The 24,013-nt window shown below is 36.5% G+C and overlaps 4 protein-coding genes across 5 annotated transcripts; 1 reads left to right on the top strand and 3 right to left on the bottom strand.

Annotated features, from left to right (window-relative positions):
- Positions 1-46: 46 nt before the first annotated feature.
- LOC143462019 (flotillin-1-like) lies at positions 47-5,292 on the bottom strand. Its single transcript, XM_076960014.1, has 5 exons — positions 4,935-5,292; positions 4,503-4,662; positions 4,050-4,251; positions 1,676-1,875; positions 47-1,179 (listed from the first exon to the last, which is right to left on the bottom strand). The coding sequence occupies exons 1-5, from the start codon at positions 5,251-5,253 to the stop codon at positions 783-785; spliced, it is 1,278 nt and encodes a 425-aa protein (XP_076816129.1). The 5' UTR covers positions 5,254-5,292; the 3' UTR covers positions 47-782.
- A 4,186-nt stretch (positions 5,293-9,478) lies between these two features.
- LOC143462015 (alpha-soluble NSF attachment protein-like) lies at positions 9,479-13,260 on the top strand. The gene is made up of 5 exons (XM_076960001.1): positions 9,479-10,351; positions 11,062-11,220; positions 11,374-11,496; positions 11,561-11,790; positions 12,036-13,260. The coding sequence occupies exons 1-5, from the start codon at positions 10,199-10,201 to the stop codon at positions 12,259-12,261; spliced, it is 891 nt and encodes a 296-aa protein (XP_076816116.1). The 5' UTR covers positions 9,479-10,198; the 3' UTR covers positions 12,262-13,260.
- Positions 13,261-13,876: 616 nt separating this feature from the next.
- Positions 13,877-17,302, bottom strand: LOC143462014 (protein ILRUN-like). Of its 2 annotated transcripts, XM_076959999.1 has the most exons (6): positions 17,007-17,302; positions 16,694-16,848; positions 15,557-15,754; positions 15,007-15,465; positions 14,777-14,922; positions 13,877-14,490 (listed from the first exon to the last, which is right to left on the bottom strand). In XM_076959999.1, the coding sequence occupies exons 1-6, from the start codon at positions 17,168-17,170 to the stop codon at positions 14,443-14,445; spliced, it is 1,170 nt and encodes a 389-aa protein (XP_076816114.1). In that variant the 5' UTR covers positions 17,171-17,302; the 3' UTR covers positions 13,877-14,442. The 2 variants fall into 2 exon arrangements, with proteins under 2 accessions (XP_076816114.1, XP_076816113.1); XM_076959998.1 differs by having other exon boundaries at positions 14,777-15,465; positions 17,007-17,301.
- Positions 17,303-20,463: 3,161 nt separating this feature from the next.
- Positions 20,464-22,469, bottom strand: LOC143462354 (uncharacterized). Its single transcript, XM_076960486.1, has 4 exons — positions 21,999-22,469; positions 21,720-21,824; positions 21,399-21,590; positions 20,464-21,276 (listed from the first exon to the last, which is right to left on the bottom strand). The coding sequence occupies exons 1-4, from the start codon at positions 22,188-22,190 to the stop codon at positions 20,944-20,946; spliced, it is 822 nt and encodes a 273-aa protein (XP_076816601.1). The 5' UTR covers positions 22,191-22,469; the 3' UTR covers positions 20,464-20,943.
- Between the last annotated feature and the right edge of the window lie 1,544 nt (positions 22,470-24,013).

The raw sequence follows: 24,013 nt of genomic DNA, 5'->3' as shown, positions 1-24,013 counted from the left end.
CTGAATCCGTTAATGAAGAGTAAATCTTAACAACCACCACCAGTGCTTTGAGTTATTATTGCGTGGGTATATTTACAATATCATGAGCTGCTAAACCTTGTCATAAAACAAACTTGCGAGATATGGACAAAATACAATGCAAGTAACAAACCTATGACATCTTAGCCAACAACTTCAATTGAACTTCTCAATCTCAAAAGCACCAAGCTGCAATAGTTAGAACTGTTAGATCAAACCAGTTTTGAATCTGACTTGATTTGAAGCTGAAGTTTGCAAACCAATGTGACATTATTGATACAACAATTAATGAACAACATGCAATATAGAGGTATTAGCAAAGAAAAAAGTTAACAATTTGTTAAAATAAAAACTGCACTGAAGCAGTTCCAACCGGCAAAGACTTGAAAACACACAGAATTCTTGAACACAGATATCATTTTATGCAATTGATTGCATATCATTATGACAATCAACATATCATTATCAACCAACAACCATATCATTATGGCAACCACACAAAGATAATTAATTAATTAATCATTATTTTTACAATTGGCTACATTAATCTATTAATGTTTTATAGCAAGAGTTAATTAAAATTCAGAGTAAGTGTTGATACAGGAATTTCAAAACAAACATTTAATCACATGCCAAGAAAATGGAACAAAAATGTTTGCAAAGTCCTGTATAGATGTTAAAATGCCCTTAGAAAATTCTTACATCTTTTAACACACACTAGAAAGATGGACATAATGTACCGCAAACAGTGAAGCAAATCACTTTTACTTTTTAATCTTCATTGCCTTCGAGATGTTGATGCCAGTGAGATTTTCCACCATAAGCGGTAACTTAGCGACCACATCCAACACTTCTCCAGTGAGCTTGGCGGCTCCAACATCACCTTTGCCTGATGTAACCATGGTAACTTTCTTTGCGTTAGACAAGGGAGCCGCAACTTCAGCCGCCACCTTAGGCAAGGTCGCGAGTACCATGTCGACCATGGCAGCCTCTTGGTACTCCTTCCAGGCGTCCGCTTTCTTCACCATCTGTTCGGCTTCTGCAGTTGCTTTCGCCTCTATCGCGAACGCTTCCGCCTCGCCCTTGACACGGACCGCTTCTGCTGCTGCCTCCGCTTCCAAGATAACCTTGTTCCTCTCTGCTTCAGCGATTGTCTCCAGACTAAAAAATCGTCATAAATGGTTTTTACCCTTAGTGAGTATTCAATCTGTTCATGAGACTTCTAAAAGCTTCGTGATGACAAGGTTTTGGAGGATATGGAATATAATTTACTGCATTGATATGACAGTTAAAGTTTTGGCAATCTCCTGTCTACAAAATCTACTAGAAATACTAACAATATTGGTTAAAAAAAAGTAGCTGACGTACAAAACAAGCAACAAATAACAGTCATGTACTTCAGTCGCCAGCATATTGTTTATCAGATGTACTCAAAGGATAGTGAAAAATATGTGTAAAAAATAGGGAGGAAAAAGTGACACATTTTATCAGCAACAAACTTAATTTCAATTTGCTGGCAAGAAACAATGGCAAAATTAGATCAACAAAATTACAACAACTTATATATATAATAAAATCAGATGCTAGTAAACTGAATAGTAATAAAAAACTGCATGATATTGATAAATGACGCCAATAAAAAATGTCATCAACTTACCGATATTTCTCTGCCTCAGCTGGTTTCTTCACCTGGGCTGTAAGTTCTTTTTCACGACGAAGAATTTCCTGATCTTGGACCTGAATCTGCTTCGCTCTTTCCTCCACTCTAATCTGCATTTCGGCTTCCTTGATGGCTTGCTTGGAAATCGCCGCTTGCAAGTCGTAAGCCAGTTCTGATTCAGCACGTTTCGCTTCGACCTGCAGTGGGGTTTACACAAAAAAACTGGATAGTGAAATTGCTTGGACTTGAGCAGGAAACCATGGAGTCAAAAAATAACAAAGATAAGCAACAACATATACAGTTTCAAAGGCTAAACTTAACTTAGCTTAACTTATTTAGCTTGTATACATATGTTAGATTTATTAAAACTTTATAAAAAATTCAAAGCAAATAAGTTGAAAATTAATATGTTGTACAACCTCTTATTTTCTTACTAAAACCAAATTTAAATCATTGTTAACAACCTTTGTCCGTAAGCATAAAACATATGAGGTCAGTGGTTGTAATGCTTGTAAGGAAATTTAAATACATACTGTATGCACAAAGCCAAACATAGTATACATATAAAACGTAAAATAAATATATATCATACAGTGAAATAACACGATGCTATATTCTTAGTGGTTCTAAACAACAGTTCTCCAAAACGTATAAATGAATTATTTAATCGAGCTATTGCTTCCTTCTGAAATAGTGTATTTCCTCTTTGGAAGAGAAGCGTTTAACAAACAAGCTACCACGCTTTTCCGGCCTGAAGCTGCAGTATGATCAACCTCACATAAGAATACAAAATAAATTCAATTATAAATGCATTGCAAAAAAGCAGTAAGTATTGCTTTGTTTTTAAGGAACTTTAGTGCGACCTTTTTGTACATAAGTCAAAGAAAAAATTGGCGAAAAGTCAACACTAACTTTTTCTACTACTGTACTAACAAATTTTCAAATGAAATCAGATCGTCCTGCACAGCATTCGCAATCGATATATTGGGCATGATTCCAGTCATTAACATTTTAAAACATATCAGATGGTTTAAAGCAGGGGTGTGCAATACATTGATCGCAGCCAATCGCGAAAGAATTCGAGTCGGTCACATGACAATAAACATTTGTTGTGCTATACATCAAATACAAGGGACGACTGGTGAAATACTAAAATTTATTTCTGGCAATGTTTCGCTAACCATTCAAAGTTAGCTTCATCAGAGCTATTTGTTGGGATATTTATCTACCAGATAAATTAGTTTTTCTATTATTTTGCATGAAGCCACTCTTTGCATATGTAAAATACATGAATATATTCACTTTTTATACATTTTGCATTTGGTACAAGTGCTTCTTCAATAATTATAATTAATTAGTCTTTTTGACCTGGTCATTGTAAAAGCAGCTTACAAGCCCAAACCGTCTGGACAACTCTGATTCAAGCAATCGGGTAACCTTAAAGAAAATTCCTATGCTTGTTAGTCTATCTATGTTTGAGGCAAAACTACTGAACCATAATAAAACTCTCAAGTGAGTTTTGATTCACTGAGCAAATATTTGGGAAGCAAAACTGCCTCAAGCATGAACAGTCATGTGAGCTTCATGAGGTATTTTTAAATGTTGGTTTCTTAGTGTTTAAAATAAATAAAAATTTCAAATAACTCATAACGCTATTGTAGCGGTATAGCACACATGACATGAATCAGAAATCCACTATACTTATTAGAATGATCAACTGTGGATATAGATTATTACAATAATAATAAACTAACAAAAGTTCGGGATCATTTTGTATTTTGCTGAAAACAGGCTTTTGCAGCCAAGGAATAACTACTGCCACTGTATTGTTCAGATCACGGCACAAAAGATCTACACAGGTACACAATTGTTTTTATGACAATATAGTAGCAGGGACAAGTTGCATTGTTGCTCATGAGTACACGATGTGATGCAGCTTATGTCAACTGCAAACCGTAACTGCAGCACAGATACGCACATGCGTTTATGCAACTAATGGCATATGGTGCATCATTTATTAGAGTTCAGTGACAAGCGGATGTTAAGTTGGTTCCATATTCATATGGTTTGCCAAACCTAGGCCTTAATTTGTGTTGAAATTGATTTTGAACAAAGGAGAATGGAATTCCTAGTTACTTTGCATACCCCTTACACAACTATAAAAAATAACTAACTGTAATATTTTTAAATCTTTAAATGCCATAAAGTACTTGAGAGCAACTAACTAACTAACCTAACTGTTTTATAACGTAAATAAAACATATAATACACTAGATGACTAGAACATACACCCCCAGGGACATATATGTAAACTATATGTACGACATATAAAGCAGATAAAAACCCTTAAACATAAATTGTCCAACGTTACCTCAATGTCATAAGCTGCTTTCTTCAATTCATAATCTCTCTTTGCTTTGGCAATTTCAGTGTCATTCTCATAACGAACTTTAAGTCTCTCTTGGTTGGCGATTGCCTCCTTGATACCAGCATCTCTTCTCGATTCTGCCTCTCCGATCTTTGCATCCCGATGGACTTGTGCAGTTCTAGTCTTACCAAGAGCAGCAAGGTATCTGTTTAACAAGATTTTGTGTCAGAGCATATTACGTTGCCCCACCAAAGTGTTGTCATGTTTGTTGTCAACGACTTATAAAGTAAACTCTTGCATTTTTGATTTACAAATTAGCAGTGAAGGTAAAAGCGAGTGCAAAGACCACGGATGTTGGAAAGCACAAAAGTTAATGAGGGTTTTATTAATCATAACAAATGTATCAGCGTTTAAGCATATCTGCTAGTAAACAACTGGCAAGCCGAAACGTCATACCCTTCATTATCAGTGATATCCTTGAGTGTGTAAGACACAACTGTGATGCCCATTTGGATAAGGTCAGATGATGCCACTTCAAAGACCTGCTTTGCAAACTTCTTACGATCTTGGTAAATTTCCTCCACTGTCATGTTACCCATGATTGCTCTCTGGTGACCTAAGATTTTTCATAAGTTTCTTACTATGTAAAAATCACAAAACCTAACCATTCCGTAATGAAAAATAAACATACATAATATAGACAAACACTGGGTATTTTGTCAATGCCTGAAGCATTGCTGTAAATTATATATATTTACTTGCAACCTGGTTAAATAAAAAATAATCGTGTAGGGATAATGGCATTTCACTTTCAGATAAAAGACAAACATAAAAAAATGGAATGGTGAAACTAGTAAGGCACGAATACAGAAAAAAGTGATTCCTCACCTTCAAGAGTTTCAAGTGCGATGTTATGAATTTCTTGCTCAGTTTTACCCAAGAACTGCATGCATGCATTGGCAAGCATGTCTTGATTTTGACCTTGTATCTTGACCTGGGCGATACCAATGCAAGATATTGGAACACCCTTGGATGTATTGACTTCTTTGCTGTGGATTTGCAGGGTCATTGTATTGAGTGAAATTCGTTGAAGTTGTTGGATAACTGGCCAAACCCAAATTCGCCCCCCAGGGACCATCAGTGGTCTAGAATGACCACAACCAGCAACAACCATTGCCTCGTTCGGTCCACAAGTTTCAAATCCCATGTTGAAATAATAACTTTATCGCAAACAGAATAAGTAATTATATCTGTATGTAAAAGTATACATTAATACAAAGATAATGTCTTTTGGAAAATACAAGACTTCTAAACATGATTGAAAGTTTCATTTGACCTATGAGCCATCTTCAGCCTGCTGTCAATACAATCAGGGTAACAGAGCACCGCGTAGCAGCTAACTTCCATGGAGTTACTTTAATGGGTTAAACAATGCTGTATATTGCGGAAAGGGCGGCAACTGCACCCACGAGATACATCAATTCAGAAAAAAAAACTGGTTTTAAAAACTTTGAATGTTAATTAATAATAAATAAATAAAGAATTAATGCTTCAGTGCCTGTCACCACGTTCGATTTCTCATAGAAAACTGCTGCACTTTCCAGCTAGGGTTGTTGTTTAATTTTGCTTCTGTATGTAGTGCATTGTAGTGCTAATCTATCTGCAACATATTATTTACAGTATACAGTCGTAATTGGTAAATCGCATAATCTTTCTTCACAGCATAGAATGTCATAATCCAAGGGAAGAAAATGCACCGGTGAATACGCTAGAATAAGCACGCATGATTTTTTTGTCTAACTTGAAAGGACATCTGGAAGACACTAATATTAATGATGATGACACGCGATATTAATTTTATCGATAAAGAATTTCTTTTTCTATGGCTGAAAACATGCAACAATATCTTTCTCACTTTGCCAAACAACATCATAGCAACAAAAGGCTGAGTGTGCTCATTATTACGCTGATTATTATGTTGTTCACCGATTGCCATATGCAACAATGCCTTATTATTACAACCTATGCAGTATATTTCGATTACGTGTATTATGAGTAGTAAAAGATTATTGTGTAAGCAGTTAATGTGTCTAGCAGTCTGCTTTCAAGCTAATGTGTAAGATGAACTTCTGACAACACCTATGCTATTGTTTACAACAGAATCAGTTAATCGCATAAAATAGCTTGGCAAATTTACTATGCGATTAACCGGTTTCGAGTGTTTTTAAATTTTACTGAGTTACCGAACACATTTCAAACATTTCACATTTCATTTCACTTTCATTTCACATTTCACATTTCAAACATTGAAGAAAGTGACATCAAATTTCAAAACTAAGTAGCTTTCATGTTTGAATAAAGTTGAATAAAAACAGTTCACGAGTTTAATGGTCTATGTGCAGCCATTACAAATCGTGGCAGTGTTTCTGGAATATAGAAAAATAATTGTTACGTTCTGCTTTAAGCAAAAAATGATCGGTAGGTTTAAGAAAAATATTTTGTTTAAAAAAAATGCAGTTTAAATGACCATTTCAAAAGGAAAATCGTTAAGTACATGATCTTTAGTAAATTGCACGGAATATTGATCCCAGGCTAGTTTAGCTTAGCCAGGAAAGTAGATCATCATTTGTTACAAAGTTGATCAATTCACAGGTATATAATGTATATATTGGAAAATTTGCTGTTTTTGGCGAAGAAACTCCCAGCACAACAAAATGAAACTGAAAAAAATGAAAGTCTTTGTACGCGCAATTAATTTTACGCCTGCGCACTTAGCAAACTTTCCAACTTGTGGTAATGTACAAAAATATTATATTTGGGTTCGCCATATTTAGGATAGTATTTGTGTTCGCTCGAAATTTCTACACACCGGTCTATATTTCGTGGCAGCTGTACTTTTCTCATGACGTCACCAATTGCAGCTTGCTGTTTCTGAGCAGCACCCTGCAATAAGCGAGATCATATAGTTGCTGAGTAGAGATTTAGAGAGGCCGGAGCACTATCAAAATTATTATTGTACAGCAGTCTCTTAGTGTTTTCAAATAGCACTCTGTTATTGTTTGCTGCTTAGTAATTGACATGATGCTGTTTATGACGTAATAAATTGCTCAAATAGCAACCTGCTGTTGGTTGCTGCTGAGAACTGGACAACTCACACTTTATTTATTTATATCAAGGATGTTCAAGACAGGAACATAAAATACGCTGGCCCTATCCTCACATACATCTTCAATTTCTTTTTTTCTATAAACCGATGTACACTTTTCTTGAAAAAAAATCAGCTGCTCCTTTTGCTGAAAAACTAAGCTGTTACTGATCATGTCAGCAGCCTGTCGTTTACTGAGCAGCAAGCAACAGCAGGGTGCTATTGGAAAACAACAGACTGCTATTCAACAACAGCACTCGCTCTTTTGGTCATGGCGCTGCTCCCAAATTTCTTGGGACTGCATAATTTTTGTGAAAAGGATTTTGCACAGATTGCAGAGTATGGCAGTTTTCACCGAGATCTCGGGTGTGCGACTCACGGCCCATCCCACCAAGCCAATCCATGTATGGCCTTTGTGATAGGCAAGGTGCAGCCTTTTACAATAGAAATTGGAGGAAACCGTAGTGTCTCCTTTTTATTTTTCTTACAAACAGAGCTTTTTTCCTGGTGTGCAACACTGTTTCGGCCAAAAATCTTGGGTGTGCTCCTGCCGTACTCTGCAGTCTGGATGATAGATAAATAATCCTATGTTACAAGTATTAGCTTGGATATGCATTGAAGAAAGATTCAAGAGGTGCACATTTGGCTAGCTGTTTTACACCTGCACAGTTGAGTCAGCATACTCATGCACATGCGCTCAATATCTTCATAAATCCTGCTATGAACCTGCAGACCGGTCTATACACAAGCCATATTCAGCAAATCTATTCGGGTTCGCATCCACACATCCTTGATCTGTGACAATTTTGTTGTAAAACCAACTGGGTCTAGGCCTAGTGCAGAAGTGCACAACCACAAGATGCCTTTTTGCATACTAGACCCCGGCTACTCAAATCATGATGTCATGATTGTTATCCGGTTGTACACTTCTACACTAGACCCCTACTTACACTATATCTACAACAAGTAACCAAGAATCAGAGTGAAATTATAAATTCTTTATCGTTAGCTAAGTTACACTTTTTCGTTAACGTATGTTTGTTTCGTTTCTTTTAAGAACGTTTAACCAACAGTTTGTTTGCACAGTCGCAATTGCTGAATTAATTTTTTCTCTTTGCTACTGGGTGTGTATCATGCAAATAGACATCTAATACTTTTTAAGGTATTATAATGTCGCAGACAATAGCACAGTACATACAGGCCTTCACGCACGTACATCCCCATTTTTATTTAATTTCGGGATTTATAATTTTTTTTAGCCGAACCGCAGAGCAAACAAACTGGCAAAGTTAAATAATATCAATGCAAGGACATGCTCATAGTAATCTATTGCTAAATCAGTTTATAATCATAAACTGTACCAGTCTCAAAAGTTGATAATCCTTTAAAAAGCTTGTTTTCTGCAACACTTATGGTTAAGGTTATGAATGTAAGCGGAATATTTGTTAAAAAGATTTTTTATGAAGAAGGGTGGGTCACGATAACTGGCCGGCCGAACAAATGCAAAATAAAATCAGAAAATATTTTTTTTCTTGTGATAACCTCATAGACATCGGAAATATATGGAGCTATGGATACCCCGCGTTACAGACATCTAATAAAAAAACTTACGGTTAACTCTATTGGTGATTTTAGGAACCCTTGAAATTCTCATTAAAATAAATAAATTCAAGTTAAACAAAAAACAAAAGTAACCGAAACTGCAATGATCAAAACGGAATTAACAAATCATACTGTAGTTTAGTTATGAAAACATTGGAAACTCGAATTGATTTGATTTCTTGAATTTCTTTTGCTTATTTCCATTCTAATAAGTTCATCTTATCCTTGTTCCATTTGATAAGTAGCGTTTTTTGTCACTCCTGGTTGGTAAATTTTGTTTTGTTGTTTTCAGCTAATTAAATCAGACTATAAATTTCGGTCTTGATTACCGTAATTTAGTTTTTTAAATTTGGCTAATTCTTTTTGATATTGTTTGTACCAAAGTTTTATAGCGTTCTGACTAAGCTACATTACGACAGAAGGAAACATAATGAAAGACAGCTTTTCTTTAGCCGGCAGAAAATTGGATGTTGACGTATATATCAAGCGTTTTTCTCTTGCTTAAACGTTAACATAGCCTTAATAGTTACCTACTCAAATTGTGACGTCATTTGGTTGTGCACTTGCATGCTAGACTCATTTATTTAATATGGTTTTAACTCAATTCTTTATCCAACCGCCATATATTTATGAAATTTGACGATTAGTGTACTTTTACTCCGTTCCTCCTTGACCGAAATGCCTATTTCGACTCGAACAATGCAATCCGCCCTATGCTACGTTTTATTTTGTTTGTGTAGATTTGTCCACTGTTGCCGTAATTTCCATTGTCATCTTCGCTATGTAAGTTGATGTTTCTTAAAGGAAATAGGTTTTTCACTGATAGGCAATATCAGGCCAGACACTTTAGTATCTCAGCACAGTATACCTACTATAATGTTGACATGTTGTCAAAAAACGAAAACCTATTCTTGTTCACTTATTCTTTCTCATAGGAAAACTTAGTACACAAATTTGTCAGTAAGGTTTGTTAACTTTCTGGTAAGCTTTGTAGGTTACATAAACCAAGTTACATCCTGTTTTTGAATGTATCATATATAGGCACTTTGTCTAAATCAGTAAATCTGGTACTTACTACTAACCTGTAGTGGAAAGCATGGCAACTGCACCCTCGAAATTTTTCAAGACTGCTTAGTGCACCCGAATGTCTCCTTTTATACCACCAAAAAATAGGGCCCATGAGCATTTTGTTTAGGCTCGTTGCAGACTGAAACATGTACCTAGTCCACCATTTTGCACCCGGTACACGTCTCAATTTAAGCGATAGTGCACCCAGTTACCCTAATTTTGGCCATCCTGCACTTCTGAAGTATTGTCAAAAAGTGCCATTCTTTCCAGCCTGGGTAATAACTGATAATTTCTTAAATAGAATTGCTTGTTTATAAAAGCCGAAATAACTTTAACCATGGATGACAAAGAAAAACAAGCAATGGCCATTATGGCTGAAGGAGATAAGTTGGCAAAATCATCAAGAGGATTTTTTGGCAGTCTTTTTGGTTCAACGACTAAACTTGAAGAAGCATGTGAGAAATACGTCAGAGCAGGAAATTTGTTTAAGGTATTTGTTTAAGGCAATATGCAATTGCCTTTGTTATGCTCAACACCATGCTACTGCAATGTATTTCGGTTTAAACATTATTTATGACAAGGTATTTTAGCTTAATTATTTATACTGTGACGATTACGTCACGACTCACGAGTTGTTTTGAGATGTTTGGAATTTAATTTGGGATCTTGGAATTCAGTGTTTACCAGACTTGAGTTTTCCTTAATGACGTCAGATAATTTCCTCGCTTGAACCGGTGTGTCACATATAAATACTGATGTAATGTTTTCAATCTTTCCTTTTCATGTGATCGATTTCACTGGTTACTACAGCGCTATGTAACATTCAGTAAGCTTTGCCCGAAGGTGAAAACCTTTGTGTCTTATAAGTTATAATAAATAAAATGGGAACTTTATCATTTAGTAATTTGTATAGACAGAATCAAGCAACTAACAGCATAGTCACGCAATTTGAGAAATGAGAACTCATCCATCGAAGCAAAAGTAAAACAAGTTATCAATCGTCCTCGCTCATATTCTAACAATTACCGCCAGCATATGCGGACTTTATGACAGATATGTTTCTTGTGTAATACTTCACACAAGTAGTGCACAAGCGAAATATAAAAATGTCATAATACTTATGTGTCTTAACAGTATGTTGTTATCATAGTATGAAAATAATAGACAAAACAAAGCTTCAAACACCAAATTTTTTTAAAGATGGCAAAGAAATGGAGTGGTGCAGGAACAGCATTTTGCAAATCTGCTGAGATTCAGATCCAGCTTCAAAATAAGCACGAAGCGGCAACTAATTTAGTCGATGCTGCTGGTTGCTACAAGAAGTCAGATGCAGAAGAAGCTATATCTTGCTTCAGCAGAGTAAACATGTTTGGAAATTCCCCCTTGTTTTCATCGTAGATTATGAATAATTTGAAAAGTTGCATAAACACTTATTGTTACATTTGTGGAAAAAGTTTTGTTGAAGGTTGCTGACAAAGAAATACAGAACATGTTTACTGTTTTATTTTGCAGGCAATTGACATATTTACTGATATGGGCCGATTTACCATGGCAGCCAAACATCACATGAACATAGCTGAGCTCTATGAAACAGATGCAATGAATATTGAAAAAGCGATAGCACATTATGAAAAGGTTTGTTTAATCAATTTCATTAATTATTCAGTTAATTTTAAAAGAAATTTCGCTTTTTGCACAGGCTGCGGATTATTATGATGGTGAAGATTCGAAAAGCAGCGCCAATAAATGTTGGCTTAAAGTTGCATCCTATGCCGCGCAGTTGGAGCAATACACTAAAGCCATCGACTTGTACGAGCGAGTTGCTTTGACGTCAATAGAAAGTCCTCTCCTAAAATATGCGGCAAAAGAATACATGTTTAAAGCCACGTTATGCCAATTTTGTTTGGGTGGAAATGGGGTAGACGCAAGGTAATTTGCCAGTGTAACTTCTAAATATATTCTATGCAGTTCTTTCTGTGATTTTAATATTTTGTTCATGTTTGTTTTAAATTGCTAGATATTCTTTTTTCACTTTTCATAACGCATAACAAGCTTTTAGCTGTGGTTGCTGATGACTTTAAATCTTTCCTCGAACAAATGTATTTTGATAGCTTACCATCACTTTTTGGGTATGTTTTTACAATAACCACCATGGTGTGACATGTCCATTGCAGACAAGCCTTGGAGAAGTATGAAGGCCTCATGCCAGCGTTCGAAGACAGCCGTGAATGTAAATTGGTGAAAAAGCTGGTTGAAGCTCATGAAAAGAATTCAGCTGACGCGTTTGCAGAAGCTATTGCTGATTATGATAAAGTAACAAGAATAGACGAATGGCTGACAACAATATTGCTTCGAATCAAGAAAACGATTTCAGGCGGAGATGAAATAGAGTTAACATAGACATCTAACAAACATTGATGTCGTGAAGTTTTTTCAAACGTTTGGATATCATGCATAAGGTTAGAAAATGATGGTGATAGAATGGTTTCACCAGATACAGTAACCTGTGGTAATTCGTTGTCAGGAAAATCTCCAGATGAAAATGGTAGTATGTGGTAACAAGTTTTTCGCCTTCATAATAAGCTATAACTATTGATAAACTTGATGGCATTTGGCAGTTTTTTAATTTGTTAAGAAAATTCTTAGTACATGTGGTTTTGTGCACATTGCTTAATATTGAACAGGGTTTAAGAGGGGAAAAGTTTTATTTCTAGCGGAAACTATTGCCTTGCTTAATTATTTCACTTCATAAAGCCGGTGAAAGACATTGACAGCCTGACACCAAACCCATAATTTCATGTGGTATTGATTATGATTGCTTTTAGAATTTAACAAGAAAATGACTTCTAATTAGATATTTCCATGACGATCTGTTGTGAGATACTGATTTCTATGTAATGGCTTATCTTAACGATTCTCCTTCACTATTTCATTCTGAGTGCAATCGTTGTGTGAGTTTTCTTAAACCTTCATCAAATTACCCTTGACTTGCTCAACTCCTCAATTTACATGCAAACAATTGATGATTATATCGTCAAAAATGTCTTCTGGAATATAAAACACATCAACAAAAGACGTTTACAGGTTTAAGCTTTTTGTTGCGTGCAAATTTAACCTTGTTTTTTATGTACAATAGTACCCACTCACGCAAACATGTCCATTCTGTGACATAGCTGAACAAAGTTACATCTTTTAAATGCTATTGTAAGGTATCCATCGATATATATGTGCATGTGTAACCCCCTTAATTGGTGTTGTATGGATGACCATTTTCGTTGACCATTTACTGTAACTTCCTTTAAAAACCGTTCGGACATGTTTGTATTACTTGTTCAGTGCGATTACTTACTGTTGATATGACTTGTATCGATTGATATTTAATAAAAGTTCCTTCTAGCATGTGCCAGTGCAAACGATCTACCAGAATCACGGGCAGCGTGTTTAAACGCATGTCGCCTTTACGGCCGCTTGCACGTGAATTCTTCTTCATTCGAAATTGCTGTCAGTTTTTGGTGCTGAAACAGAAAGAATGGCCGCTATCACGAAAATATACACAACATATTCGGGTTGACGTTTGTTTGTATTACGTCTCATTAATACACAGCGTCACTACGACGTAACCTTTAGCATTTCCGTTACCTCAATCGTATGAAAATATGCGTGGATTACTTCGGCGTGGAACTCTTTAACATATCAAAAAATCAAATGTGAACTTATGCGCAAAACTTAATACGGTCAAGCAATATCCGATTTTAAACACGTTTGCCGGATATTTTCCTGGTGCCCTCAGTATTTTAACCAACAAATAGATTGTAAAATGCTACTCGTTCTTTGGAAACTAGATACATAAGCGTTGACTACATATACAGTATTGTACTAAACAAACAGCTTGTCCACCTCTGCAACTTGCAAATATCTGTAACGAGAAACCCTGCGTAGTCGCATGATACCGAAAAGTGTCTATCAGATTTAAATACTAAAACTTATTGCATAAGCATGTTTAAGCTTGTTAGACTCAAGTTACAAACAGGGAAGTTTATTAACTCGAAAAAGACGTAATAAGAAGCAAATACTCAGGAAACAATAAATAAATATCTGTAGCCATGATTGCCGGTCTCTGAACGACACAATTACAACTTCCACTACTATTGGGTTGTTTTTGCGCTAAACAATCACTTGGTGGAGACTCATAACACACCAACTGGAGCGAGGCATGAGCCTGTAATGCTTTAAAGTGCAAATCTTACAGTATAATTTTAAGCCAATTAAACACTTAAACAAGCATGCATACCTTGAATAAAAATCTAGTAATTAAAGAATTAGGCCAATTGAACCAAAACCGTTCCTGATCACTTTAAAGAATTCTTTGGGAAGTAAATTGAGCAATTGTGAACGTGTTGCTGGGGTTTAGGCCACCATTTTTCCACTACACCTTAGCAAGCTTATAAGAACTTGAAGCTGTTTAAGCTAAATTGTAAACAATTTTCAAAAAACATCATCAACAACTTTTCACTTGAAATTGCCATGACAATAATGACATTAAAAAGCATCTCAGAAATAATCAATCAAAAATTCTGGTGATCAAGACCCACTGGAAAAGTCCAATCGATGCACAGCTTTTGGTGGCTCCTGCAAGTAAAATATTTCAAGTTATGACAGATTTCAACATGATTAATATTGATGTTTATGAACATTGATTGTCAAAAACTGTCCCAATGTTTGTTAGCAAACAATAAAAGCAAAAAGACTGAGCGAGAAACTTCATTAGGACAACGCGATTTATTTTGAAATGACAGTTTGCTTACTCAAACGATACCATAGGAACGCTCAAAGGCTTATATTGCAATCTTCAGCTAGTACCAGCTCTGCATTCACAATCATTATGCTATGATATAATCAACAGCCAAAGTTTTACCTCAAAATTAACCATTAAATCTCTTGAAGGTCGAATTGGAGATGGGGCGTCAGGAGAGTTGAATGATTCTTCCAATTCACGAAGTTTCGACGGTGAATTAAAAGGAGAAGCTTGTCTCGCATTTATATCATACGATGAGCACGAAGCTAAAAATTTAGGTCCGTCATTATTGTAGCTATTGGCAACCATTTTTGCTTCCTCCTCAATTCTATGGAGTGCATGGGAAGGACCTGTAAGATCTTCACATCTGGATGAAATCGTTGGACTTTTCGTGTTCCAACAGGACACAGTTGGCGATGGTTCCATGTCGTGTTTTAAGAGCATTGAATCCAACACTGGAGATGCCGTCAGTCTTCTACTGAAACTCGTGTTATCTTCTGTGCCCATTTTTTCCGCTTCATCACTTGCGGAACAGTTTGTTTGAAATTCTAAAGAAGGCTGATTGTTCAGTGAATCAATTGCCAACGGCCGAAAAGAGTTTTCAGACTGACCAAACGCCAAGTCAGTTGCATTGCATGACAAAACATTTGAGTTATTTTGATTATTTCCAACAGCGAAAGGATTGGTGTCCATCTGAGCATCAAAATGTCCTCGTTCCGGACTACCCAAGCCACTAGCAAATTGTGACATTTGCTGGGTGACACCGAGCAAGCCGCCAGCCTCTACCGATATAATCACCCAAATTATATCTAAAAACAAGAGGATATTTTCATGGCAGTTATGCAAAAAGAACATCGCTAGAAGTGAATTCTATTCAACAATGTTAACAAGTTACAACACCTCCAAAGGGAATCATATTTCTGGTATAAATTCTCCACTGTCCTTGGTAGATGCCCGGCGTTGCTGGACTTATCATCTTTACGGATACATCAAGTGTTTCATTCGGTGGAAGGTCAGCCACAGCAACCCACTCCGGTGAACCCATTCGATCTCCGTTAACAAAACGCAAAGTGCATCCTATTGGCCATTTCTCACCACCTGTGCGTTATCACATTAAGTATAAAATGACCATTTAAAATAATAGATAACTTAGTTAATGGAAGGGGCATGATAAACCAGGTTGGACGTAAGTTAGTAGGCTCTAAATTAAGATATGTCATATAACCTTGGTAAGAAAAATGTGATCTTTTGTTTGATAAAACGATTTTGCCTCACAATTAAACTTTGTTTCAGTTGCTAGCCTTTTTAGAATTACAGTATATCATCCTAAATTACTATACTTAAATACATTAAGAAACGAAGAAGAAAAAACAAAATCAATAAAAAACAGAAAATGAAAATATGAAGATGAAAACCGAGATTTTAATCTGTACAATAAAACAAATATGTACAATAAACAGGTATATATATGCTGTTTCAAAATTGTTTTATACAGCATTTCAAAATTGTGCATACATTATAGTTAACTAGCTTTTGTAAGTGTAAATGTGAGATTTACATGTCATATCATGATGTTTTAAAGCCGTTTCTTGAAACATAAAACCTAAAATATTTGCACTTAGGGTGGGGTGCAGAGTGGGCAAATTCTGGAATTTTATACTCAGCTTTTAAAAACATTTGGCCGACCCTTGGCTGAACGCAGTCCTAAATACCCCACTGATGGTGGGGCTTACAATTTTTTTAGAGCAAAAGTGGGGCCTGGGACAAAAAAGTTCAAGAAACACTGGTTTACAATATTTGTACGAACACCACAAACATATTTAATGGTTCTCTGCTATCTGTGGTTATCTGACTCTTGCATTGCACAGGTTTGCCCACCTCTGGCAAATAACAAATCACTTTAGATTAATATAGTCAAGTATAATACGGTACAATATGAATAGACATCTTTTACTTGTAGAGCAAATATGACAAATGAGTAGGCTAAATAAACTGTTTCAAGCCAAACAAAAACACGTCTTAAATGATGACATGTACCAGTATTCTGTATCCTCCAGGTTTTTATAAAACTTGTGTCGGGTGGCACGGCCTCCCCCTCACCGATTGTGATATCACGGACAAAAGACATTGAAGGAGTTTTCATCGTGGGCATTTCAAAATCATAGTAAGCCCCAATAGCAGCATGAAGATTCCTGAAGTTTGCAGAGAAAAAGTTTACGTCAAAATTTTCTCGTAAGCAGCATAAATTAAAAACAATGGCTTCAAATACAAAACGCAAAGCAAAACAAAAAATACAATATAACCAAAATATTACCAAGTGAAATAAGTAAACAAATTATTAAAAACATACCAGTTTGTCATGTCGAGAAAAAACTCACATCCCGCTGAGTTTAGTTGAAAACCCAGTAATTTTCGGAATTCCCCGATTAAAACATCTTTATCAGTTGTTCCCATGGAACTAAACTTTCCAATCAAGCATTGGTCAATATCCATGTCTCCGCCGGTGTCATCCATTGTTTGTTATTAACTAATAAAAAAGTCTTCTTTTCTATTTACATCAACTTCAAAATGTTTGTTACACTATCAAACGTCACTGTCACACAGCAGCACAATAAAGCTAAAGGAAATGAACATATTTTACGTTAATAGGTTTTACAATTTTTGATACCGGTGCGTTATTTTAATCACGTCTTTTCAGTCTTATATGAGTTTCTTCCAACTTCAGGCTATATTTAAACATATGGTAGGACAATTTCAAAATTACGTTACACATAAAAAAATTGCGCTTCATATACAATTCTTGATATTTGAAAAAAATACAACTCTGTTCATTGATGAGGGAGGTGCAATGCATTTTTTATTTAAAAAATAAATGTGCCTTTTGGCCTTAAAAATACTTTTCCGTAACAGACGAAAACGACCGAGTTGAACTGCAAATTGCATATTTATACATTTTTAAGTAAAAAATCATTTTAAGGAATCATGAACCAAGGTTGCAACTAGGGGTCAGGTTGATCAGCATGCCAGGACTCTTCAAGATCGACAGCCATAAGTAGAAGCATGGGCCTAGTTTTGATCATAGCCCAAAATTTAGTTACGTAATTTAGGTGCAACATGGCTGTCAGTAATTTATTACAATTTTTACTATACTACGGCACATGTTGTGTCACAGTAATTTCCTGGTATCATTGTTGTTTATTGGCAAAGCTGATCAATATCACAAGTTATTACTTAATACAGCATTGAGATTCAATATCGCAAAATTTGCATTTCTTTTTGACAGCAGTCAATCAGAATTTTCCAGGAAGTCTTTTCCTTTTTTTTGTGTTTTATGTTATAAAGACAAGTTAAAATATAAATAAAGGTTATTTAAAATAATTGTTGTTAATTGGAATCATTTTCTGACAAACACTCCCCAAACTTAATTCGCTAATTAGTAGGTAATGGCAAACATATCATATCTTTATCAACGTAGTGCGTGACGTATTATTGCACAAAGCAAGCAATATTCCTCCTATGGTATAGCTTTTGTAAAGTGTGATATCACTTTCACAGTTAAACGGTGCCACTGCAATACTTGACTTATGGTCGTAAAAGTTTCCTCCATAAAGTGACCAAATACAAAGCCATTCCAAAGATGAAAGCTGTCTATTTCTGATCGAGCAATAGTTATCAAAGGACGGTTATTAAGTCACAATACAAACGTTGTTTTCTGCTATTGCTCATTTTCTGAAAACAGTGTGATCTAAAAGTCCAGTGCAGCTATTTCACGCATTTCAATTACATTTACCTAATGAGTAAGAAAGCCAAGTAGTGATGTTTTGTGTGCAAAAGAAAGCATCAAAAAGAAGGTTAATAGTTTATACCAAACGTTCGTAACTGCAGCTCTGATAACTATTTATGTAAGTTACGTACTTCTAGTTCGTTACGTGCAGCATTAGTGCTGCTGTGGTTTGACTTACGTAATTAACTAAAAAGGCAACCGGGATGTACCGGTAACTCACGTAACTAAACTGTGAGTTACTGTGGCTAAACTGACACATATATAATAATTACTATATGTCACAGTATCAGTCTACACGACGTTCTCCAGGAAACAGTAGTATACTGGTGAAATAGGCAAGGTCTAGGTTTAACCAGACATTTTATAAAGTATTTTAAATAGGAAATCCCAAGGAAAATTGGATTTAGTAGACGGATGGATCTACTATTAGACTTCTACTATACTTAAAAAATTATCCACGTGTTATAGCACAATTGCGTATTGGACCGCTAATGCTATTTGCCGGTCTGCAGAGTGTGGCAGATTCTCAAGGGTGCAGAAGAAAAATTCCAGTGTGCAAGGAAGCAGCTGGTGTGTGTGTGGCCCAAGGCTTTTGTGCAGCCAGTGCAGGCAAGGCTGAGGCCGTTTAAGTCAGAAATCGGGGGAAAATGTGTTTCTGTTTTTTTTAATTTTAGAGAGATATCGCTTTTCAACATTAAGTTTGCAGTTCAAATCGGAGCTAAAATTAGTTTAAGTTTAGTTAACTTTTCCCTTTTTTGGAGACAACGATTTGGAAAAAAATCTCGGGTGTGCTCTGCACTCTGGGCGGTTAGTGTCTACAGTATTTGTGAAGCAACTTTGTGACGTGACAGTTGGGGCACTGGATGGCATGCTGTGCACAGCCTGAACCTGCAAAGAGCAAACCTAAAACAATGGCATTTTCCAAACAGAAGACAAATGTAACAACCACATTGTGTGGTAAAACATTAAATAAAGAGTTCATCCTAAAAAACAATGGGTGCCAAGTGGGCATCCATTCAGCTCAATTTTGGATGATTAACACCAAAGAATAAACCAAGCAGGGTCTGTATACAAGTACACAATCTGATGACATCACAATTTGAGTAGATGGGGCCTAGTTTTCAAAGACATCCTGTGGTTGTGCACTTGTATACTAAACCCACCATGCAAGTAACAATGACTAGGCCTATTATAAAAGTGTAGGAAATCATCTTGTAGTACGTAACTGTTTTTTTTCCAATGCTAGGCTACCAGGCCTTATACACCGAGGCCTGTCTTCTGTACTTTGCCAGCCTAACACAGAAATACTTTAGGCTATACCATTTGGCCACTATTTCACCGGAAAAAATCGTACGTTCGCAGCTATTTTTTATGGTTGCTTGTTAACCAAACTTAAATGTTACCGGTATAGCATAGTGAACTAAACCTAAATCTACATTCTAATCTAAAACTAACTCCAATAAAACCTTAAATATGGTACGATGCTATAGCCTAACATAACAGCCTGCTGTTCCTTTCCTGTACCGTACCGAACTAGCAACAGCTACCGTAATGCGCCCAAATTGTCTGTTTAAGATACCATCGGTATCTTATATTGCGATCAACCAAAAATTTTCCATTTTGCTAGAAAATTCATTCCGATTATTATGCTTTTCGACATGAAAGAGACATTTTGTCTATGTCATCCAACAACCGTTTTCGACCCCGCGGAATTAAGATAAATGTAAGATGTCTATGAGCGTAATTTCGATTTTAGTGGTGCCGATTCAAGGCAACATCTACCATTGTGGAAGCAAGATTAAAAAGAAACTTAAATAGAAATAATCAACATGAAGTTAATAAAAAACGATTATATTAGCGATATTTCAATCCTTTGGGGCTTTGCCGTTTTTCCCTCTTCATTGATCACTTGTGACCATGTTATTGTTTTGCTATGAACTTAAAAGCGTAGCGCTTGCCGCTACCGTTGTATTCATAGTTTTACGTAGTGTTTCCAGGTCAATTCAACCCACAGAGCTTTAACCCAGGAGTTGCCTGTATTTCGCAAGATGAAGATAAACCCAATTTAATATAACACGATTTCAAACTGGAGTGTATATAAACCTTGGTGAAAGAATTGATATTCAATAGCTACCACAAAAAATGCAACAAAATGAAGTGACATAAATTGGTATGGAAGTGACAGAAAAACCAAACAAATTTTCAAGAAAACGTGTAGTTCACTGGTAGGCCTATGTTATGGCACAATAATAAAGTAGACAATAGGCTAAAATCTCAACCAAAAATATTTTTTCACCCTTGCAGATAAATAATATGAGCTGGTTTTCGTTGCTCGTAATGTTGTGTAGATCTGCGAGTACGATAACGTGAACTAGTTGCCAAAAGCATTGCATTAATGCAGCGCATAGGCCTACTGACAGTTTCACATTACAGTCAACATTCAAGAAGATAACGTTGCGGGGTACAAACAAACTCCATAAATTGCAAGTATAATTGGTGTTTGTCAGTAAGTAGGCTGCGACATACCGAACAATACTTTGGAGCGGCTAAACATAGGCCCTTTCTTAGCGTCGACTGGTGAAAGCCAAGTCAGCAACTCCGTGAAGCGACTGTCATAGTTTTTAGCAACTTTTCGCTTTCCACGAGTACCGCCAGTCATTCGAGTTGCGATGGTACTGGCAGTATCAGCACGCTGGTTGGTTGTTGCTCCGTTCCACGTCACCTGATCCTCAGAATTCGGGGGTCGGGGGGCAGGCAACTTTACCCTGATTGGCGGTTGGTTTGCGGTGGGTCTTGCGCGCCCCACGGGCACAGTTTGAATCCGAGGAAGTGTTTCCTGGAAGAATTTAATAACATCTCGAAATACAGTTTTAGCGTAGTCTAATTATTGACAGCCATATCCTACCTTGCATAATCATAACCTCTTATAGGCAACCGAAGCAAGGTAAGCTACACTACCTTTCGACTGTGCTGTTGACCAAATCCGGGCAAACGACCGACACTCATATAGGGATACTTTGCCTTTTTGTAAAGCACTTGAGGCTGTGGTGGGGTTGGCAAGGTCAGAGGTCCGGAAGTTCCGTTGCTTTCCTGGGTTTTCCCCCGCCCTGGAGCCGATAGTTGGAAATTCTTGCTGACGTATTCGTCTTCCTACAAGAAGGTATAAAAAGTAAGTTTGGTTGTTTTCGATGCTTATGGACCAAATTTATTAAGAACCCTGAGAGGTATTAAGGTGAACTTTGGTTAATTCTGCAGGAATGGTCAAAAGTAAAACTTGACCCTCATCCATCTTTGTTGTTTCCTTTCCAGTCTCTTGATGAATGTGTTGATGAAATGATTGTGAACATCTTTGCTCTTTCTCTGCATTTTGTTCTCCGTTGATACCTGCAAATTTTGGGATGATTTATACAAAATTATTACGCTCAATTCTTGAAAGATTGATGGGCTGTTATTCATGGTAACAACAATCTACCAGAAATTAACTGTTTGTGCTGACTTGTTTGCAATAAGTAACTTAGGCTACATTTTTAACACGTGGCTATGGAATACTTTTATTACCTTCATATCCAAGAACCTTTCTTCGCTGACGTTGGCGTTCAAAATCACGTGACTGACATGTGACTTCGGTAACATCCGGGTGACTACTCCCTCCGCCCCATTTTGGGAGGAAATGTTCACAATTTCATCCGGTGGTCGACGGAGCTCGCAAAACACAACGACCGGTTTCTTTGCCTTCCTTTTCGCTGGCATCTTGTCAAAAGGGAGTGCTATAGCTGCTAGTTTCTATAATCTATACTGACTCGTAGGTATTTTCATGGTAAAATTACTTGCAGTCAATCACCTGCAATGCCCTATATTTTGTGTCTGTTTTAAAAACAACCTATTTCACAACTTGGTTCAAAACACTAAGTGCAAATTAAATCTCGCAAATAAATAATTCTCTTAACCCTTGGCATTTGCCAATTTGCCAGTTTGCCAAATTTGAACCAGCTGTATCTTCTACAATTTGTCTGAATTCTACCTTAGTAAGTTGCGCGAACTTCAGTTAGCTTCAATAATAAGAGCTACTGAGGCCTTGTGCTTTCTAACCCGAACAAAAGATTGTAATTATGTTTAGGAAACACCCGCGACGAGTTATGCACCGGACAATTACCTCTGTTCTTGTGTCACAATAACAACTATTGTGACGTCACAATAAAGCTTCCTAATCACCAAAACGGTCCCTGAGCAAGAAAAACGTGTTTGTGAAATTTTAATCCTCCACTGTTGATCAAATAGTCATAATAAACGTTAACCTTTTACCGTTTTGCTAATGTTAAATACACGTAGCAACTCAAGGTCAAAATTTCGGTCAATGCGTTCGTCCAACACAAAAGAAGATAGCGAATATTTTATACTAGACAAAGTTTACACAAAACCATTGGACAAACGTCTTCAATTGCTTTGGGATTCTTAGGGTCAATATAGCTTTGAACAATAGCTTAAGCAAATATCGCTGTAGTCTGTCTCTGATACTTTTCAGAAATGAATTTTGCTATTGCGTTCGCCGCTTGGAATGCAATAAGGCACACTTGAGAGACTTCTACACCTACTCCCTGGGTTTGCCTGAAACGTATGGCTTAGAAGAACAATAACCGTTACCTATATTATGTTACACTGTCCTCCATTGTTTTAAAACAATCGGATCCAGCTGCACGGATCGGCTAGTGGCACTTGTAAGTACAGTAGTGTTAAATAATTAATAAAAGCTCGCATTCCCTACAAGAAACATTTGTTTGTTTATTTATTTACTGCGCCTCCTGGGGAGAAGCAGCATACGTGCTGAAAATCTACTTGGTAGCCGCCTTTCTTTTGTCCAAACTTAAAAGCCACTATCAAGTGAGTTCGCTTGCGTTTTTATAACGATATTTGATGTTAATCTAACTTAAAAGTTATAACGTTGTTACCTAAACTTTATTTAAATATGTCATTTAATCTAAACCTAACTTTATTTTAAATGTAAGCAATTAATGTCAATTTTTTGTATACCCTGCTAGCCTTACTACCTATGTTTAAAAGCAGGCTGGGCTGCATGGCCTGGACAGGGTTTTCTGTTATATGTTTTTGAATACGTCACTGGACATCTAATCCATCGCCCGCGTATTGGTCTAGGACTCTAGGACGACAAAGCGATGTCAGTGAATGATGCCCTCCATCTACATGCTGGGCGAGGATTACAAAACATTTTGTAGGGACAGTCTACCTGGCTTGCTGTGCAAACGAGCCGTGGCCGAAAAACCTTGTGGAAGGTTTGGCAAGATTAACAAAATATCCATAAGTGGTCTGCTGTATTTTCAAAACAATGGCATTATTTTTTGACCTTAAACTGCCAGTCCATTTACCCTCTGAGAAGTGAAAACAGTCTCAATAAGACAGCGAGGATATTGTTTCTACTTACTATACTTCGTTAATGCATTTTCTTTCCTCCGTTTGAAAATATTGTACGGCCATTTTATAAGTTACCTCCATTGTACACGTTTGCAAAACAGAAAAAAGTTCACATGGCTTTGTTATTTACAGAACAGTCGTAAAGT

This window comes from Clavelina lepadiformis, chromosome 6 (assembly GCF_947623445.1).
Source record: "Clavelina lepadiformis chromosome 6, kaClaLepa1.1, whole genome shotgun sequence".
NCBI classification, from domain to species: Eukaryota; Metazoa; Chordata; class Ascidiacea; order Aplousobranchia; family Clavelinidae; genus Clavelina; species Clavelina lepadiformis.
This window is presented reverse-complemented; position numbering and strand designations above follow the sequence as displayed.

What these genes read in the sequence shown, in the direction of transcription:
- LOC143462019 (XM_076960014.1), bottom strand. Translation starts at nt 5,253, where the DNA reads ATGGGATTTGAAACTTGTGGACCGAACGAGGCAATGGTTGTTGCTGGT. An exon ending in GATATCACTGATAATGAAGG is followed by an intron (nt 4,252 to 4,502) that starts GTATGACGTTTC and finishes CTTGTTAAACAG; the next exon opens with ATACCTTGCTGCTCTTGGTA. An exon ending in GCTGAGGCAGAGAAATATCG is followed by an intron (nt 1,180 to 1,675) that starts GTAAGTTGATGA and finishes ACGATTTTTTAG; the next exon opens with TCTGGAGACAATCGCTGAAG.
- LOC143462015 (XM_076960001.1), top strand. Translation starts at nt 10,199, where the DNA reads ATGGATGACAAAGAAAAACAAGCAATGGCCATTATGGCTGAAGGAGAT. An exon ending in GAGCAGGAAATTTGTTTAAG is followed by an intron (nt 10,352 to 11,061) that starts GTATTTGTTTAA and finishes ATTTTTTTAAAG; the next exon opens with ATGGCAAAGAAATGGAGTGG. An exon ending in CTATATCTTGCTTCAGCAGA is followed by an intron (nt 11,221 to 11,373) that starts GTAAACATGTTT and finishes TTTATTTTGCAG; the next exon opens with GCAATTGACATATTTACTGA.
- LOC143462014 (XM_076959998.1), bottom strand. Translation starts at nt 17,170, where the DNA reads ATGGATGACACCGGCGGAGACATGGATATTGACCAATGCTTGATTGGA. An exon ending in CTGGAGGATACAGAATACTG is followed by an intron (nt 15,755 to 16,693) that starts GTACATGTCATC and finishes GATAACGCACAG; the next exon opens with GTGGTGAGAAATGGCCAATA. An exon ending in AAATATGATTCCCTTTGGAG is followed by an intron (nt 15,466 to 15,556) that starts GTGTTGTAACTT and finishes TCTTGTTTTTAG; the next exon opens with ATATAATTTGGGTGATTATA.
- LOC143462354 (XM_076960486.1), bottom strand. Translation starts at nt 22,190, where the DNA reads ATGCCAGCGAAAAGGAAGGCAAAGAAACCGGTCGTTGTGTTTTGCGAG. An exon ending in AAAGGTTCTTGGATATGAAG is followed by an intron (nt 21,825 to 21,998) that starts GTAATAAAAGTA and finishes CAAAATTTGCAG; the next exon opens with GTATCAACGGAGAACAAAAT. An exon ending in AACAACAAAGATGGATGAGG is followed by an intron (nt 21,591 to 21,719) that starts GTCAAGTTTTAC and finishes ACCTTCTTGTAG; the next exon opens with GAAGACGAATACGTCAGCAA.